The following is a 15,851-nucleotide window of genomic DNA, read 5'->3' as shown; positions in this document are numbered from 1 at the left end:
CAACTGACCCCCACCCCCACCCCCTCGTCCCACCATGGCGGGCCAATCCGAGAGCACCGCGGGAGACACTGTGGACTTCTAAGCCCACCGTGCGCGGCTTGATGGGGGGGGGCCCGCTCGCCTCCCAGAAGAAGCGAGGCCCGCTGTGTGCGTTACACCCATTGGGAACTCCGCTGTCCGGGCCAGAACCAAACTAAGGGGAACTTGGACGGGAGCACAAAAGCTAGCTTGGCTGACATGATCCTCCCCCTTGGGTTGAGCTGGATGCTGTCGTCGGTGGGATTGTGCGCCCATTCTACAGATGAGGTAATTGAGGCTCGGAGAAGTTAAGCGATTTGCCCCAAGGTCACGCAGCAGACTTGTGGTGGAGCCAGGATTCGAACCCATGACCTCTGACCCCAAAGCCCGGGTTCTTTCCACCGAGCCCCGCTGCTTCTTCTAGACCGTGAGCCCGTTGTTGGGTAGGGATCGTCTCTATCTGTTGCCGAACTGCCGTTTCCAAGCACTCAGTAAAGTGCTGTGCGCACGGATTGATTGATTGATTGATTGATTGATTGATTTCCTGTAAGCTCCTTGAGGGCAGGGTTGGGGGCTACTTGCGTATATTTGTACATGATGATGATGATGATGATGGTATTTGTCAAGCGCTTACTATGTGCAAAGCACTGTTCTAAGCGCTGGGGAGGTTACAAGGCGATCAGGTTGTCCCACGGAGGGCTCACAGTTTTAATCCCCATCTTACCGATGAGGTAACTGAGGCACAGAGAAGTGAAGCGACTTGCCCAAAGTCACACAGCCGACAGTTGGCAGGGCCGGGATTTGAACCCATGACCTCTGACTCCAAAGCCCGTGCTCTTTCCACTGAGCCACGCTGCTTCAGTGTACATGTCTATAATTTCTATCTATTTCGACGCTACTGACGCCTGTCTACCCGCTTTGTTTCGTTGTCTGTCTCCCCCTTCTAGACCGTGAGCCCGTTGTTGGGTAGGGACCGTCTCTATCTGTTGCCGACCTGCCCTTTCCAAGCGTTCAGTACAGTGCTCTGCGCACGGTAAACGCTCAATAAATACGATGGAATGAATGAAATGCTGTATCGTATATTCCTCCGAGGGCTCAGTACGGTGCTCCGCCCTCGGTCGGCCCTCAGGGAAGCGGCTCTGGCCCCTAGTCTGCCGGCTCCAGGACGGACACCATCGAGAGGCGGGGGCGGGTGGAGGGGGTGACGCCTCCGGCGTCCTAGAAAGGCACCGGAAGTGGGTCGTGGGGGGGGGGGGGAGGAGGGTGCGCTTCCGCCCGCGGGACCTTGCGTCGGTGAGGTGAGGTGAGGTGAGGTGAGGTTCTGGTGCGTTTCGGCGGGCCTGTCCCGAGCGGGGAGAGAGAGGGCCGGGGCTGGGGGCTGGGGGGCGGCGGACTGGGGCTGGGGCAGCCTCCGGGGTTGGCGACGGCGGCGGCTCCCGCCCCCGGGGCTTCTCCCTTACGGCGGGCGGGCGGCCGGGACGCCGGGACGGCGGGACGCCGCGAGGGGGAGTCCGAGAGCCGCCGGGAGCCGTTTTTTCCCCGGCCCGGAGCATGCCGGGAGCCGCGGTCCTCGGGCTGGCCGGGGGCAGCCACTGCGCATGCGCCTTCGGGTCCCGCCTGCGGCGCGGTTGTCGGGAGGAGCGGGACTTGATGAGCGCCCGCCGTGGGCCAAGCACTGTTCCAAGCCCCGGGATCCATACAGGGTAATCAGTTTGGGCACAGGGCCCGTCACACCCGGGTTGATGATGATGATGGTATTTGTTAAGCGTTTACTATGTGCAAAGCACTGTTCTAAGCGCTGGGGGGGGTTACAAGGTGATCAAGGTGTCCCACGTGGGGCTCACAGTCTTCATCCCCATTTTACAGATAGGGGAACTGAGGCTCTGAGAATTTAAGTGACTTGCCCAAGGTCACACAGCGGACATGTGGCGCAGTCGGGATTCGAACCCATGACCTCTGACCCCAAAGCCCGTGCTCTTGCCACTGAGCCACGCTGCTTCTCACAGCGTTCACACTCTTATCCCCGTCTTTACAGATAAATAAATAATGATGGCATTTGTTAAGCACTTACGAGGTGCAGAACACTGTTCTAAGCGCTGGGGAGGGGATACAAGGTGATCAGGTTGCCCCACGTGGGGCTCACAGTCTTAATCCCCAGTTTACGGGTGAGGCGACCGAGGCCCAGAGAAGTGAAGTGACTTGCCCAAGGTCACACAGCAGACTTGTGACAGAGTCGGGATTACCACCCACGACCTCCGACTCCCCAGGCCCGTGCTCTTTCCACCAGGCCGCGCTGCTTCTAGTCAGTTGATGTCCCATGAGCGATAATAATAATGACGATAATGACGTTTATTAAGCGCTTACTATGTGCAAAGCACTGTTCTAAGCGCTGGGCAGGTTCCCAGGAGATCAGGTGGTCCCACGGGTTGGCTCACAGTCTTAATCCCCAGTTGGCGGGTGAGGAAACTGAGGCACGGAGAAGTTAAGTGACTTGCCCAAAGTCACACAGCTGGCAATTGGCAGAGCCGGGATTCGAACCCATGACCCCTGCCTCCGAAGCCCGTGCTCTTTCCACCGAGCCACGCAGTGCCCTGCCTTTCCCTCCCCTCCCCCTCTCTTTCATGGGTTCTAATCCCGGCTAATAGCTAATCAATTGTATTGACAATTAGTTACTCTAGTTGCTCGGTTGTGGATATTTTCTATGCTTCTCGTCCCTGGAAGTGAAGCTCTTTGCACGTACCATTGTGGCCTGGTAGAAATCTCTGCCCTTCCACTCGCCTTCAGTTTAGCTTTGGGGATGTTGCTCAATTTCCCTATGCCTGTTAGCTCATCTTTAAAAGAGGGATTAAATGTCTGTTCTCCCTCCTACTTAGGCTGTGGGAGAACACACTTTATTCCTTATCACCTTATCACACATTATCCCTTGTGGGATAGCGAGCGTCTTGAACCTTCCCCTGGCTCAGTACAGTGCTTGACACACATCAAGCAGTTAAATGAAAAATATATTTTTGTTGTTGTTATTACCGTCTTTCTTCTGTCTCGGGCTTCTGTCATGCTTTGTGGCTGCTCAGTGAGTTCTGTTACTACCACTGGAAACTTTGAACACGAGTTCTTTCCACCATCCTGGCCTGCCTGACCCTTCACTCCCTTTGTCATTATTTCCCTCCTTAAGATCTGTTCTTCACTGTGTACCTGCTGGGAATTAGTTTTCTCTTGGTGGTCGCGTTTCCTATCCAGCAGGCGCCCTTCTTCCGGCACAATGAAAGACTGACGCTTTCATTTTCTCTTCATTTAACCAGATTGAGGACAGCAAAGAATCGACTCTTAAAGGAGACGTAGCGGGAGAGGTAGGATCGCCTAGAAAGATAGAAATCAGGTGCCCTGACTTTGGAGAAACACTAGAACGCAAGAGCCGGTGAGAAGGTGAGCAGGGAATCCTCAGAGGGGAGGGTCGTCCCAGACCCTTCCTCATCCCCCCCCACCCTCCCACCTCCCAGCAGTTGTCAGTTCTCCCCTGAATTCTGGATCTCTGACATCAGGGGAGTCCTCGGAAGTTTGGCGTCATTGTTCACGAAGCTTTCTTAGGGTCCTTTGGTTTATTAGTCCTGAAACCACAAGGGGCTTTGGGCCGTTATTGGAGCAGGGAGTGCGGGGGTCTGCTCATCTCAGTTGGAGACTGGAGTCTAACCTGTAGACCTCAGCTGCCTACTGGGCTCACCGAAGCCCTTGAGCATCTATGAGCTCGATGACATAGCATTCCCCCTGATCCCACCTGGTTGCCCTCAGCAGACCAGTGGTTCCATCAGGACGGGCATTGGGGGGTGGGGGGAGGGGCAAGAGGACCTTTAGGGGAAGGAGGGTGGCCACTTGTATGATCTGAAGCAAAGGAGGCCTATTGGCATCACCGTGGAAGGAAGGAGAGTCATGCAGGCGTTTTGGGAGGAAATCGACTCAGAAATCTCTCAGAACCCTGCTCCCACCACTCAGCCAACCCTGCTGAACAGCCATCCGCTGCCTTGACTGCCCGACAGGTCCTTCCCGCAGGTGTCCCAAGCTTCCATTTTGCTGCTCCTCCTTGGGATCCCTCTGTTTCCTCAGTCCTCGATTGGTAAGTGTCCCTGCCTTCCTGTTTGGGATCCCTGGGCGTGGCAGGGCAGGGACTGGATGTAGCCAGAAATAGCTCTGCCCAAGCCTTCCGTGCCGCCCCGCCCCGCCCCCCGCCAGCTTCTGCTCCCCTGTCTCCGACCACAGGGGAGGCCTGGGTCCCGGACTGGAGTCGGGCAGGGGGTGGGCGAGAGTGAAGGATGTCTGGTCAGTGCTCTGCACACAGTAAGTGCTCAATAAATACAATTGAATGAATGACTGGTCATGAACGGATGTGAATTTGTGTCACCGGAGGGCAGCCTGCTCTGGCCTGTCACCACACTGCTGCTTCTCTGAGGATTGTGGGAAGGTATGTGATGTCCGGTCGGACCAGAACGCGGGACCTCGCCCCCCTCGTTCAGAGTGCTCGCCCAACCCATCTGTTTCCTTGCCCCCGACCCCAGTTCCTGCCCCTGCTTCAGATCCCTCTTTCCTAGCATTGTGGCTTACATTGTTTTTTTTGTCCTGAAGCCGGATCAGCTTCAGTTAAAAAAAAAAAAAATGGCCCTCTTCCCTGCCTTTGTCTCTGATTTCTGAAAAGAATCTCTGTTCTCTCATCCGTGACCCTGAGGAGATGCGCTGGAAGACTCTCCGGGGCCCTGAAGTGGAGAGTGGGTTATTGGCATGCGTGGGAGCAACCTCTTCCGTGACGATGATTGCAGATTGGAGGCCGGAAGAAGGCCGGGAGCCACGGGCCCTGGCGCCCCACCAGGACGAGGGGCCCCCGACCAGGAGCCCCCAGGGGGATGGAGCCTGCGGGAGTGAGTCCGGCCGACAGGAGTCCAGCGAGGCCTTCCGCCAGCGCTTTCGGTGGTTCCGCTACCAGGAGGCGTCGGGGCCCCGCGAGGCCCTGGGGCGCCTGCGGCAGCTGTGCCACCTGTGGCTTAGGCCGGAAGAGCACACCAAGGAGCAGATCCTCAATCTGCTGGTGCTGGACCAGTTCCTCAGCATCCTGCCTGCCGACACCCAGGCCTGGGTGAAGATTCAGTGCCCCAAGAGTGGGGAGGAGGCCGTGGCCCTGGTGGAAGATTTACAGGGAGGCCTCGGTGGGCCACGTCAGTGGGTGAGAGAGGAGACGGGCGTACCGGAGGGAGCAGGGAGACTCGCAGGTGGATATTGTGCGGGGGAGGGGCTCGGCTGAGGGGGCGTGAGGGACCCTTGAGTCCTTTTCTGAGGCTCACTCTGGTTCCTTTCTTATGGCTGCATCTGGGTTGCGCCTTTCTCTCGTTGTGCAAACCAAGTCCTGTGTGGCAGCCCTAGCCCTGAGTCTTCCCCTCCTGAACAGGGAGCGGGGTTTCCCTTTTCTCCTAATGGGTTCGGGGGTCTCCAGGTTTCCCCTTTGTCCTTACTGGAGAGCCCTCCACAGTCCCTAGTTCCCCGACAATACAGACCCTCTGACACTGAATCACGGGGGAGTCTTTGCTCAGAAAAGGCCAGGAGGCAAAAAGAGAGTGAGGGAGTGGGGAAAGGGTAGATGAGAGTCAGAAACGAGGGACATCGCCAGGGAGCTGGAGTACCGGTTTCCCGTCTTGGAGCTCTAGTGGCATCAGGTATTCATTGCCCTGTGCCCCTGTAGTCTCTGCTCTGCTGCCTGTTGCTCTCTCTCAGGAGTGAGTTTCTGGTTTTCTCTCTCTCCCGCTGACCTGCATCTGGGATCTGGTTGGTGTAGTCTTGTGTGAGTTCTTAAACTGGCCCCCTCGCAGAGAAGTTCGGTGCCTATATTGCCGTCCCCTCCGTGGCTGCTCATGTCCTCACCTCCAGATCCCGGCCTGTGCTCCTCCTACACAGGAAGGGTCCGAGGAGGTCACGGCGTCCCAGGGAGGAGCAGAAGAGTCACTGCCTGCATCTTGCGTGGGCTCCTCATCACAAGGTACTGAGTTTGAGTCCCTTTAGCCCCAAGCTTCCCCGCTGCATTTGAAATAATGGGGCCTAATCTTTTCAGTTGATCCCGTGCGGATCTGCTCTATAATCCGGACCTCATTACCTTCCCCAGATCTGTTATTCCTTCCTTCGAAGGGGAGGTGACCACTCCATCCGTTACTCCTTGTGAGTGTATGCCTGTGTCGTATGAGTTGTATTGACACTAAAATTCCTTCATTCCTTGTAACAATGGTGATAATAATTGTAGTGTATAAAAGTGCTAACTCTGTGTCAGGCACTGTAATTCAACCGTCTGTTATTCGTTTCGTTTTGTTGTCTGTCTCCCCCTTCTAGGCTGTGAGCCCATTGCTGGGTAGGGACCGTCTCTGTATATTGCCGATGTGTACTTCCCAAGCGCTTAGTACAGTGCTGTGCACACAGTAAGCGCTCAATCAATATGATTGAACGAATGAATGAATGGGGAAGGGGAAGTAAGGGGAAGAACAGGAGCTTCAAGGGTTTCTTTCTCCAATGGTTATTGTGGCTTTTCTTCCCATCAGATTTCATACTTCTTCCTGTCTCTAGCTCATCCCCTTTTGGGTCAATTTTGCCAATTCAAATTAAACCCATTCCAAAGTTGGAAGGGATTCCCTGCTTGGAGAAACAGGTGGTCACCTTGGTTTCACTCAGTGATTTTCTCCTCCCTCAGCTCTGCAGCCTCCACAAAGACCTTCCCTTCCCCAGGACACAAGCCCGGGAGGTGAGAAAATGCCTGCTGTGCTTGAGGAAGCCAGGACTCAGGTGTGTGGTGGATCGTTTTGCCCATCCTTAGTCCCTGTTGCCCATCCTGAGTCCCTGTTCTTTCTGACCAACTGAGGCTTCTGGTTCCCGTCTCAACCTGGAGATTTTTCATGAAGCTCACCCCATTTCTTCCACTCAGGACTGGTCCATCTGTCTCAGCTCCGTGTTCCCTTGGCCTCACGGCCTCTGTTTTCCTTCACTCCATCTCCTACCCTTGTTCCCTTCCCACACCCAGCACCCCTGACACTGCTGTATCCCCTCCTGCTGCCTCTGGACCTGTTGCTGCCTGGTAGCCCCTTGCTTCCCAGGGGGAGGGATGACTTGCTCCAGGGATGGCGGGAACTGAGGGTGGGGTCTTGTGGTCTCTCAGGGAGCAGTGACATTGGAGGACGTGGCCGTGACCTTCACCCCTGAGGAATGGCAGCTTCTGGCCCCGAGTCAGCATAAATTGTACTGGGATGTGATGCTCGAAAACTTTGTGAACCTCGCCTTGCTGGGTAAATGCTCTACCTTTCCAGGTCAGACTGGGGAAAAAAGGGTTTCATTTTTTCTGTTGTAACTGTGTGTGTGAGACAGTTGGACAGAGGTGTAGGGCTGTGAATATTGAGGTGTGAATTAATTTTTGTGATAGAAACAGACTGTGGAAATTCCAAAGTCCTTTCCATAGCTGGAATGCCCTTGTGTTTCAACCCTGAGCAAAGACAACTGCTCAGGGTGTTCAAGTCCTGGACTCTGACAGGTCCTTTGATCTCTGGACATCATCAGCTTAGACACTCCCGTTACTGGTGTATATATCACTCCTACACTCCAATACATCCTCTGATTCCCAGACATTTTCAGTTTAGACTCTCTTGTTACTGGTGTTTTGACCAGTCTTTCACTCTGAGAAGTACCCTGAGTCTAAGACAGTATTAGTCTACATCAATCAATTCATCTGACAGTCGGTGATATTTTTTGATCACTTTCTATATGAAGAACTCTGTATTAAGAATTTGGGAGAGTACAGTACGATAGAGTAGGTAGATATGATCTCTGTTCCCAAGAAACTAACACACTGGAAGTGGAGACAGGTATTAAAATAAATTACAGGTGCATATGTACATAAGTGCTGTAAGAGCAAAGTATGCAGGTTGGTTTGAAATAGGAATAAATAATCTTACTGGTGTAATTGTTCAAATTAATAATAATAACAATAATTATGGTACTTGTTAAGCACTTACTGTGTGCCAAGCTCTGTTCTAAGCATTGGGGCAGATGCAAGGTAATCAGGTTTGACACAGTCCATGTCCTACACAGAGTTCACATTCTTAACATCTGTCTCCCTCTCTAGACTGTAAGCTCTTTATGGGGAGCGAACATGTCTTCCAACTCCACCATATTGTACTCTCCCAGGTGCTTAGTACAGTGCTCTGCACATAGGAAGCACTCAATTGATGATGGGCCTTTACATAGGCCAGTACCTAATCTTGGGCCAAAAGCCAAGAAGACTTGGAATTGATTTAAATTTTGTTCTTTTTTATCAGCATAAATGGACGAGTAAGTTAAAGAGCAAATCAAGATAAAGAAGTACTACAGTGTAATTATATCATCGTCATTTTTTAGTAATGCCATGGTGCATGCAGTGCTGACTTGATTTAAAGTTCAGGATGCAGTGGTCCCAAGCCCCGAGCCTGCTGCAGGGTGGGACTAGACGGGGAGGGAAGAGAGTGAAGAGCTCATTGTGGGCAGGGAGTGTTTCCACCAACTCTGTTATATTGTAGTCTCCCAAGAGCTACGTACAGTGCTCTGTGCACATGAAGCGCTCAGTAAAAACTGATGATGATGATGTAACAGGAAGAGTCTGACCCCAGAGTTTCTCTGTCAGTTATTAGAAAACTAATAACTAGGAGCATAGCATGTTTCCAGGGAAAGGTGAAGTAGGTGTGTTTATCTCCCCTGGTAGATTGTATACTTATCGTACTTGTGTCTAAATAATAATAATAACAATAATAATGGCATTTGTTAAGTACTTACTATGTGCCAAGCACTGTTCTAAGCACTGGGGTAGGTACAAGGTAAGCAGGTTGTCCCACGTGGGGCTCACAGTCTTAATCCCCATTTTACAGATGAGGTAACTGAGGCACAGAGAAGCAACTGTACTCTCCTAAGCACTCAGCACAGTTCTTAATAAATTCCACTGACCACTTGGCTCTTGAGCCCTCCTCCAGAATTTCCCCGCCACTCCCAGTCATCTAAGAAAACAGTTGTGAGTTATTGGAATCCCAGAAAAGGACTTGCCAGCTGTCTTGGGCACTGGCTTCGTTCCATGTTGATTGTTATCATCAACAGTATTCATTGAGGGCTTACTGTGTGCAAAGCACTGTACTAAGCACTTAGGAGAGTACAGTACAACATTTGATAGACAACTTTCCCTGCCCACAGTGAGTTTACTGTCCTAGAGGGGAAGAGTGACATTAACATGAATAAATGACTTACATAATTTATAGAGATCTATCTAAGTGCAGTGGGGCTGAAGATGGGGTGAATATGAAATGCCCAGAGGTCACCCCTGCCCACAATGAGCTTACTGTCCTAGAGGGGAGGAGTGACATTAACATGAATAAATGACATATAATTTATAGAGATCTATCTAAGTGCAGTGGGGCTGAAGATGGGGTGAATATGAAATGCCCAGAGGTCACAGATCCCAGTCCAAAAATGTCACAGATGGGAGCGGGAGCAGGGGAAAAGAGGATTTAAGCAGGAGAGCCCTTCTCAAAACAAGAATAACAGGCAGAGAGGAATGGGTGATACCTTCATGTTCTTTGTGTTTATTCTAAATCATACGCCTACAGTTAAGACTAAGGAACCGAAGCAGGAAATTGTTGAAGCAGCAGATTTCCACGGGGCATTCTTGAGACATCTACAACAGAATATTCCAGTGACTTCTGTGGATGGACAAATCTGTGAAAATGAGAGCAAATCGGAAAGGCCCGGCAGATGTCCTAGCATCACGAGGACAAGGCAATTCCCCAGCCAGGTCAGAGGGTTCAGAAAGGTCATCGAAGTTCCCGAGAAATCCTCCAAAGAGAAGAAAACTGATGACTGCAAAGTATGTGGCAAAGGCTTCCCTTTTCACTCTCATCTCATTCTACATCAGAGAAGCCATAGCAGAGAGAAACCCTACAAATGTGAGGAATGCGAGAAAGGCATCTGTAGCCATTCCCACCTTATTACGCATCAGAGAATTCATACCATAGAGAAACCTAGTAAGTTTAAAGAGTGTGGAAAAGCTTTGGACTTTCACTCATCCCTTGGTTATCACCAGAGGATTCATACTGGAGAGAAACCCTATAAATGTCCCGAATGCCAGAGTACCTTCAGTTTTAAGGCATCCCTTGTTTGTCATCAAAGAATTCACACTGGAGAGAAACCTTACCTGTGCAGTGACTGTGGAAAGGCCTTCAGGTGTCAGTCCTCCCTCACATGCCATCAGAGGATTCATACGGGAGAAAAACCCTACAAATGCAATGAGTGTGGAAAAGCGTACAGACAACCTTCGCACCTTAGTAGGCACAAGAGTGTTCACACAGGTGAGAGACCGTATGTGTGTAGCGAGTGTGGAAAAGCCTTCAGCCACCAGTCATACCTCGCTAAACACCGCAGAACTCACTCTGGAGAGAAACCCTTTAAATGTGCTGAATGTGGAAAAGATTTCAGCGGTCAGTCAGCACTAATTTCCCATCAGAGAGTTCATACCGAGGAGAACTGTGTCAAATGTGGGAAGGCCTGTGCTCATCGCTCGAACCTCATTAAACATCAGGGAATTCACACCGAAGAGACACTTCACAAATATGAATATGGGAAAGCCTTCAGGCATCCCTCAGTCTGTACTGATCATCAGAAAGTTCACACTGAAGAGAAACCCCACAAATGTGAAGAGTGTGGAAAACCCTTCCATCGTCGCTCAGACCTTAGAAGTCATCAGAGAACTCACGCTAAAGAGAAGCCCTATACATGTGCTGAATGTGGGAAAGGCTTCACTCGGCAGTCACATCTCATTTTGCACCAGAGGATTCATACTGGAGAGAAACCCTGCACATGTCATGAATGCGGAAGAGCCTTCAGACGTCACTGGACCCTCGTCACTCATCAGAGAACTCACACTGGGGAAAAGCCCTATGGATGTAACGAATGTGGAAAAGCCTTCAAATGTCGCTCGACCCTCGTCACTCATCAGAGAACTCACACTGGGGAAAACCCTATGGATGTAATGAATGCGGAAAAGCCTTCACCTGTTGCCTGAACCTTTCTAGACATCTCAGTGTTCATAAATGAAAGAAGGATGCAGGCACGAGGGTGTAGGTGAGGCAGAAGGGAGAGTGTTCTGAGTTCTATGTTCCATGGCACTCTGAGGACCAGGGTCAGCCCAAAGTTATCCCGCTTACTCCCCTACTGCACCAGTGTTTGGAAGACTCCCTGAGGCTGTCGTTGCCCTCGCCTTCGAGCCCTATTGGCCTCTTTCCAGAATGGCAAGGAGAGGACAAAGCAGCAGGTGTCTTAGGAAAGTTTTTGAAGTCGGGGGAAATTGGAACAATCACTGCTGTAACTGTTGGACTCTTATTAAACAGCCCCTTCCTGCAGAGCCAGGGCAGGAAACCATACCTCCTGTGACCTTATTCATATGTTCATTTCATATGTTGATTCCTAGACTTTTTCTAACCTCTGCTCAAGGTCTCTATCTCTCCAGGGATCATAATAATAATAATGATGGTATTTGTTAAGCACTTACTATGTACCAAGCATAATACTAACTATGGTATTTGTTAAGCACTTACTATGTGTGAATCGTTGTTCTAAGCACTGGGGAAGATTCAAGATAATCAGGGTGGACACAGTCCCTGTCCCACATGGGGCTCATAGTTTCAATCCCCATTTTACAGATGAGGTAAATGTGGCCCAAAGAAGTGAATCCAAGGTCACCCAGCAGGCAAATGGCAAAGCCGGGATTAGAATCCAGGTCCTCTAATTCTCAGCCCTGGGCTCTTTGATTTGGCCATGCTGCTTCTCTTCCTCTCCACAAATTTTAGATTCACTTTACTTGGTTTCAGTTCTTTGGGCCTCAGCTACCTCATCTTTAAAATGACGGTTGAGAGTGTGAGCATTCCGACCCAATTTGCTTGTATCCACTCCAGCGTTTGGTTCAATTCCTGATGCAAAGTGAGCACTTAACAAATACTGTAATCATTATTATTATTTTATTATTATTACTACTATTAAAAAGAAAAAAGAAAAATAATTTCTGCCTGAGAGATGCTCCACCAGGTCTTGAGGGAGGTGGAGATTCTCTGCCTGATTTGTTCTCTTTGTCATGCTGGGCAGAGCCTCAGGTCACTTCTGAGAATGTGTCCACAGCAGTGTGGGGAAGAAGCTGGAAGTTTCAGCTTTCCTGAGATGTAGGTGAGTAGTGAGAATGGAAGGGCAGAGTTAGTAAATCAGTTAATCATAAGCACTTACTGTGTGCAGAGGACAGCATTAAGTTCCTGGGTTAGTCCAATATAACAGACACATCCCCTGCCCACAGTGAGCTTAGAGGGAGCAGAGGGTGGATCGGTTTCTGCAACATCTGGAATGTGGGTGAGGGGCGACTGGGGGTGGGGATGGTGCCAAGTCTATGGGTGGGAGAGAAAGCAGTTGGTCGACCATATGTACTGAGTGCTTACTGTGTCCAGAGCACTGTACTAAGCGCTTGGGAGAGTACAATAGAACACATTCCCTGTCCACAACGAGCTTACAGTCTAGAGGGGGGAGACACATTAATATAAATGAATAAATTGCCAATATGGACATAAGTATTGTGGGGCTGAGAAGAGGGATGGTTAAAGGGAGCAAGTCAGGACAACACAGAAGGGAGTGGGAGAAGAGGAAAGGAAGGCTTGGTCAGGGAAAACCTCTTGGAGGAGATGGACCTTCAGTAAGGCTTTAAAGGTCATGGAGAGTCATGCCTGAAAGCAGGCATGCGTGCCACAAGGAGGACTTGGGCCATCGTCGTGCGGCTGATGTCCCAGCCCTCTCTCCTCACAGATGAGACTTGTGGTTCCAGCACCCCCATAGTCCCCTGACCCTCCTGGGTGGCTACTTTCCTTTCTGCTTCCCAGTGCTCAGCCCCACATTACCTGGAACCTGGGCTCTGACCCATTGAGTCCAGAATCTGGTGCTTATCCAAACGCCTGCCCCACCTGGAGGAGCGGATTCTGATGATTGGCTGCAGGGCTGGATTGGTAAGTAAGAAACCAATGGAAAGCCGGGGAGAATTTGCACCAGTGTGACTGCGTATTAGAGGGAAGGTGTAAATGACCAAAGAAATAACATGCCATATTTTCCAGGCAACCTGTGTTCAGTGACTGGATTTGCCCACTTGGGCCAGGATCTCCACAGAGGGAATGGGAATAAAGGCAGCTGGACTGTAATTAGCTGCCATTTGGTTGTTTCTTACACCTCCTTGGGGGAGTGATAGCAAAAGTAAAGTTCCTTATTGCTCAGCAGTTTCCAATCTAATGGGCCAGACAGAGTCAAAATATGTTTATAAATAGAGGGAGCAGGAGAAAGAAAAAAGGTAAAAGAGTAAGCAGTATAAATGTATCAAGATGAAAAAGGAATACATTCTGTGTACAAATAAGTACTGTTCATTTAGTGCTTTCTCTAGAGTCACTATAATTCATTCAAATGTATTTATTGAGCGCCTACTGTGTGCAGAGCACTGTACTAAGCGCTTGGGAAGTACAAGTTGGCAGCATATGGAGACAGTCCCTACCCAACAATGGGCTCACAGTCTAGAAGGGGGAGACAGACAACAAAACAAAACATGTGGACAGGTGTCAAGTCATCAGAATAAATAGAAGTAAAGGTAGATGCACATCATTAACAAAATAAATAGAATAGTAAATATGTACAAGTAAAATAAATAGAGTAATAAATCTGTGCAAACATATACAGATGCTGTGGGGAGAGGAAGGAGGTAGGGCGGGGGCGGTGGACAGGAGGAGAGGAAAAAGGGGGCTCAGTCTGGGAAGGCCTCCTGGAGGAGGTGAGCTCTCAGTGGGGCTTTGAAGGGAGAATGAGAGCTAGCTTGGTGGATGTGCATAGGGAGGGCATTCCAGGCCAGGGGGAGGATGTGGGCCAGGGGTCGATGGTGCAACAGGCGAGAACGAGGTACAGTGTTAGTGGCAGAGGAGTGGAGGGTGTGGTCTGCTTAGAAGAATCCTGGAAGAATAAAGTAGAATCGGTAATAAGTAATGCAAATGAGTACATAAAAACATGCATATGTACTTGAGTTTTGGAGATAGGAATGAAATTTATAAGTGTTAAGGGTGTTTTGGGGTTGATGTGCTTCAAAAGACTATTGCTCTGGGAGTCACATGACCTGGGTTCTAATCCTGGCTCAGCCACTTGTCTCCCGTGGGTCCTTGGGCACCAAGCAGTTGGAAAACCCAGGCTTAGTCACTAGGTTAAGATAAGGGAGCACTGATAATTGTATTTATCAGGCCTTTATTAAGTGGCAAGCACTGCACTCAGCCCTGGGGTAAGTCTTAGGATAATCAAATCGGTTTGCTATCTTAAGTGTCCAGAAGCTGAGGAAACTTAAAGGACCAGAGTGCTTAACTGACTTGCCCATGTACACAGCCAAAACTAGAACCTAGATCTGACTCTGAGTCCCATATCCTTGCCACTAGCCACAATGCCCCTCCACTTTCACCCCATGAGGAGCAGCATGGCTTAGTGGAAAGGGCATGGGCCTAGGAGTCAGAAGACCTGAGTTCTGATCCAGGCTCTGCCACTTGTCTGCTGTGTGACCTTGGGCAATTCACTCACTTCTCTGTACCTTACTTTCCTCCTCCTTACACTGGGGATTCAATGCCTGTTCTCCCTCCTACTTAAACTGTGAGCCCCATGTGGGACAGGGACTGTGTCCAACCTGATTAACTGGTATCTATTCCAGCACATATAATGGTGCTTGATACATAGAAAGCGCATAACAAACACCACAATAATAGTAACAATCTCACTTCTGACTTCTTTCTTTTGTTATAGGGAAATCAGAACCCAGGAGCCTGCTGTTTCCCCAGAGAGGAGCCCATCAGAACAGAAACAGCAGCTGTCAACAGGGACCCTTCTAGACTGTGAGCCCGTTGTTGTGTAGGGACTGTCTCTCTATGTTGCTGAATTGCACTTTCCAAGCGCTTAGTACAGTACAGTAAGCACTCAATAAGTACAGTTGATGAATGAATGACCCAGGTGAAGAGTGGTTTCCTTTTTTTTAATGGTATTTGTTATGCACTTACTATGTGCATGGACACTGTTCTAAGTGCTGCGGTAGAAACTAGATAATCAGGTGTGACACAGTCCCTGTCCCACATGGTGCTCACAATTGTAATCCCCATTTTACAAATGAGGTAACTGAGCGGCACATAGAAGTGGAGTGATTTGCCCAAGATCACACAAGAGACAAGTGGAGAAGGCAGGATTAGAATCCAGGTCCTTTTGATCCACAAAGCCACACTGATTCTCTGTTGTCCTTCCTCCTTAAAATGTGACCTCATCGTTGGACAGATTCTGTATCCAATCTGATGATCTTGTATCAATTAATGGTATTTATTGAACAATTCTTGTTTGCAGTGCATTGTACTAAACAATTGGGAGAGCACAGTGCAAGAGTTGGCAGACAAGTTCCCTGCCCAAAAAGAGCATTCATTGTAGAGGGCGAGACAGACTTGAAGATAAATTATGGATTTGCTCGTAAATGCCGAGAGGCCTAAATTGGTGTGAATATCAAGGACTTAAAGGGTATACAGGTTTGCATGTTGGCATTCCCTCATATCCTGGAGCCTTATGGGAAGGCATAGGCTGCCTACAGCTTGACAGTGGTTTTCCTTAAGGAGATCACTGCACCCATCCATGACTTGTCTTAAGGTAGTACCAAAACAGGATTAGCAAGGGTCAGTTCCCCTCACACCTAAGTCCCTTTGTAACTACTTGTTATAATTGTCTCA

The 15,851-nt window shown here is 49.9% G+C and overlaps 1 protein-coding gene across 1 annotated transcript; it reads left to right on the top strand.

The window, feature by feature from the left end:
* Positions 1-211: 211 nt before the first annotated feature.
* On the top strand, positions 212-11,598 carry LOC119942258 (zinc finger protein 436-like). Its single transcript, XM_038762940.1, has 8 exons — positions 212-306; positions 3,318-3,365; positions 4,063-4,126; positions 4,824-5,224; positions 5,950-6,031; positions 6,731-6,822; positions 7,193-7,340; positions 9,657-11,598. Exons 1-8 carry the CDS (start codon positions 238-240, stop codon positions 11,105-11,107), a joined length of 2,355 nt encoding a protein of 784 aa, XP_038618868.1. The 5' UTR covers positions 212-237; the 3' UTR covers positions 11,108-11,598.
* The last annotated feature ends 4,253 nt before the right edge of the window (positions 11,599-15,851 follow it).

Source organism: Tachyglossus aculeatus, chromosome 21 (genome assembly GCF_015852505.1).
Source record: "Tachyglossus aculeatus isolate mTacAcu1 chromosome 21, mTacAcu1.pri, whole genome shotgun sequence".
Taxonomy (NCBI): domain Eukaryota; kingdom Metazoa; phylum Chordata; class Mammalia; order Monotremata; family Tachyglossidae; genus Tachyglossus; species Tachyglossus aculeatus.
The sequence above is the reverse complement of the archived record's forward strand: the minus strand, read 5'-3'. Positions and strand labels throughout refer to the sequence as shown.

What these genes read in the sequence shown, in the direction of transcription:
- LOC119942258 (XM_038762940.1), top strand. Translation starts at nt 238, where the DNA reads ATGATCCTCCCCCTTGGGTTGAGCTGGATGCTGTCGTCGGTGGGATTG. An exon ending in CGTGGGCTCCTCATCACAAG is followed by an intron (nt 6,032 to 6,730) that starts GTACTGAGTTTG and finishes CTCCTCCCTCAG; the next exon opens with CTCTGCAGCCTCCACAAAGA. An exon ending in TTGAGGAAGCCAGGACTCAG is followed by an intron (nt 6,823 to 7,192) that starts GTGTGTGGTGGA and finishes GTGGTCTCTCAG; the next exon opens with GGAGCAGTGACATTGGAGGA.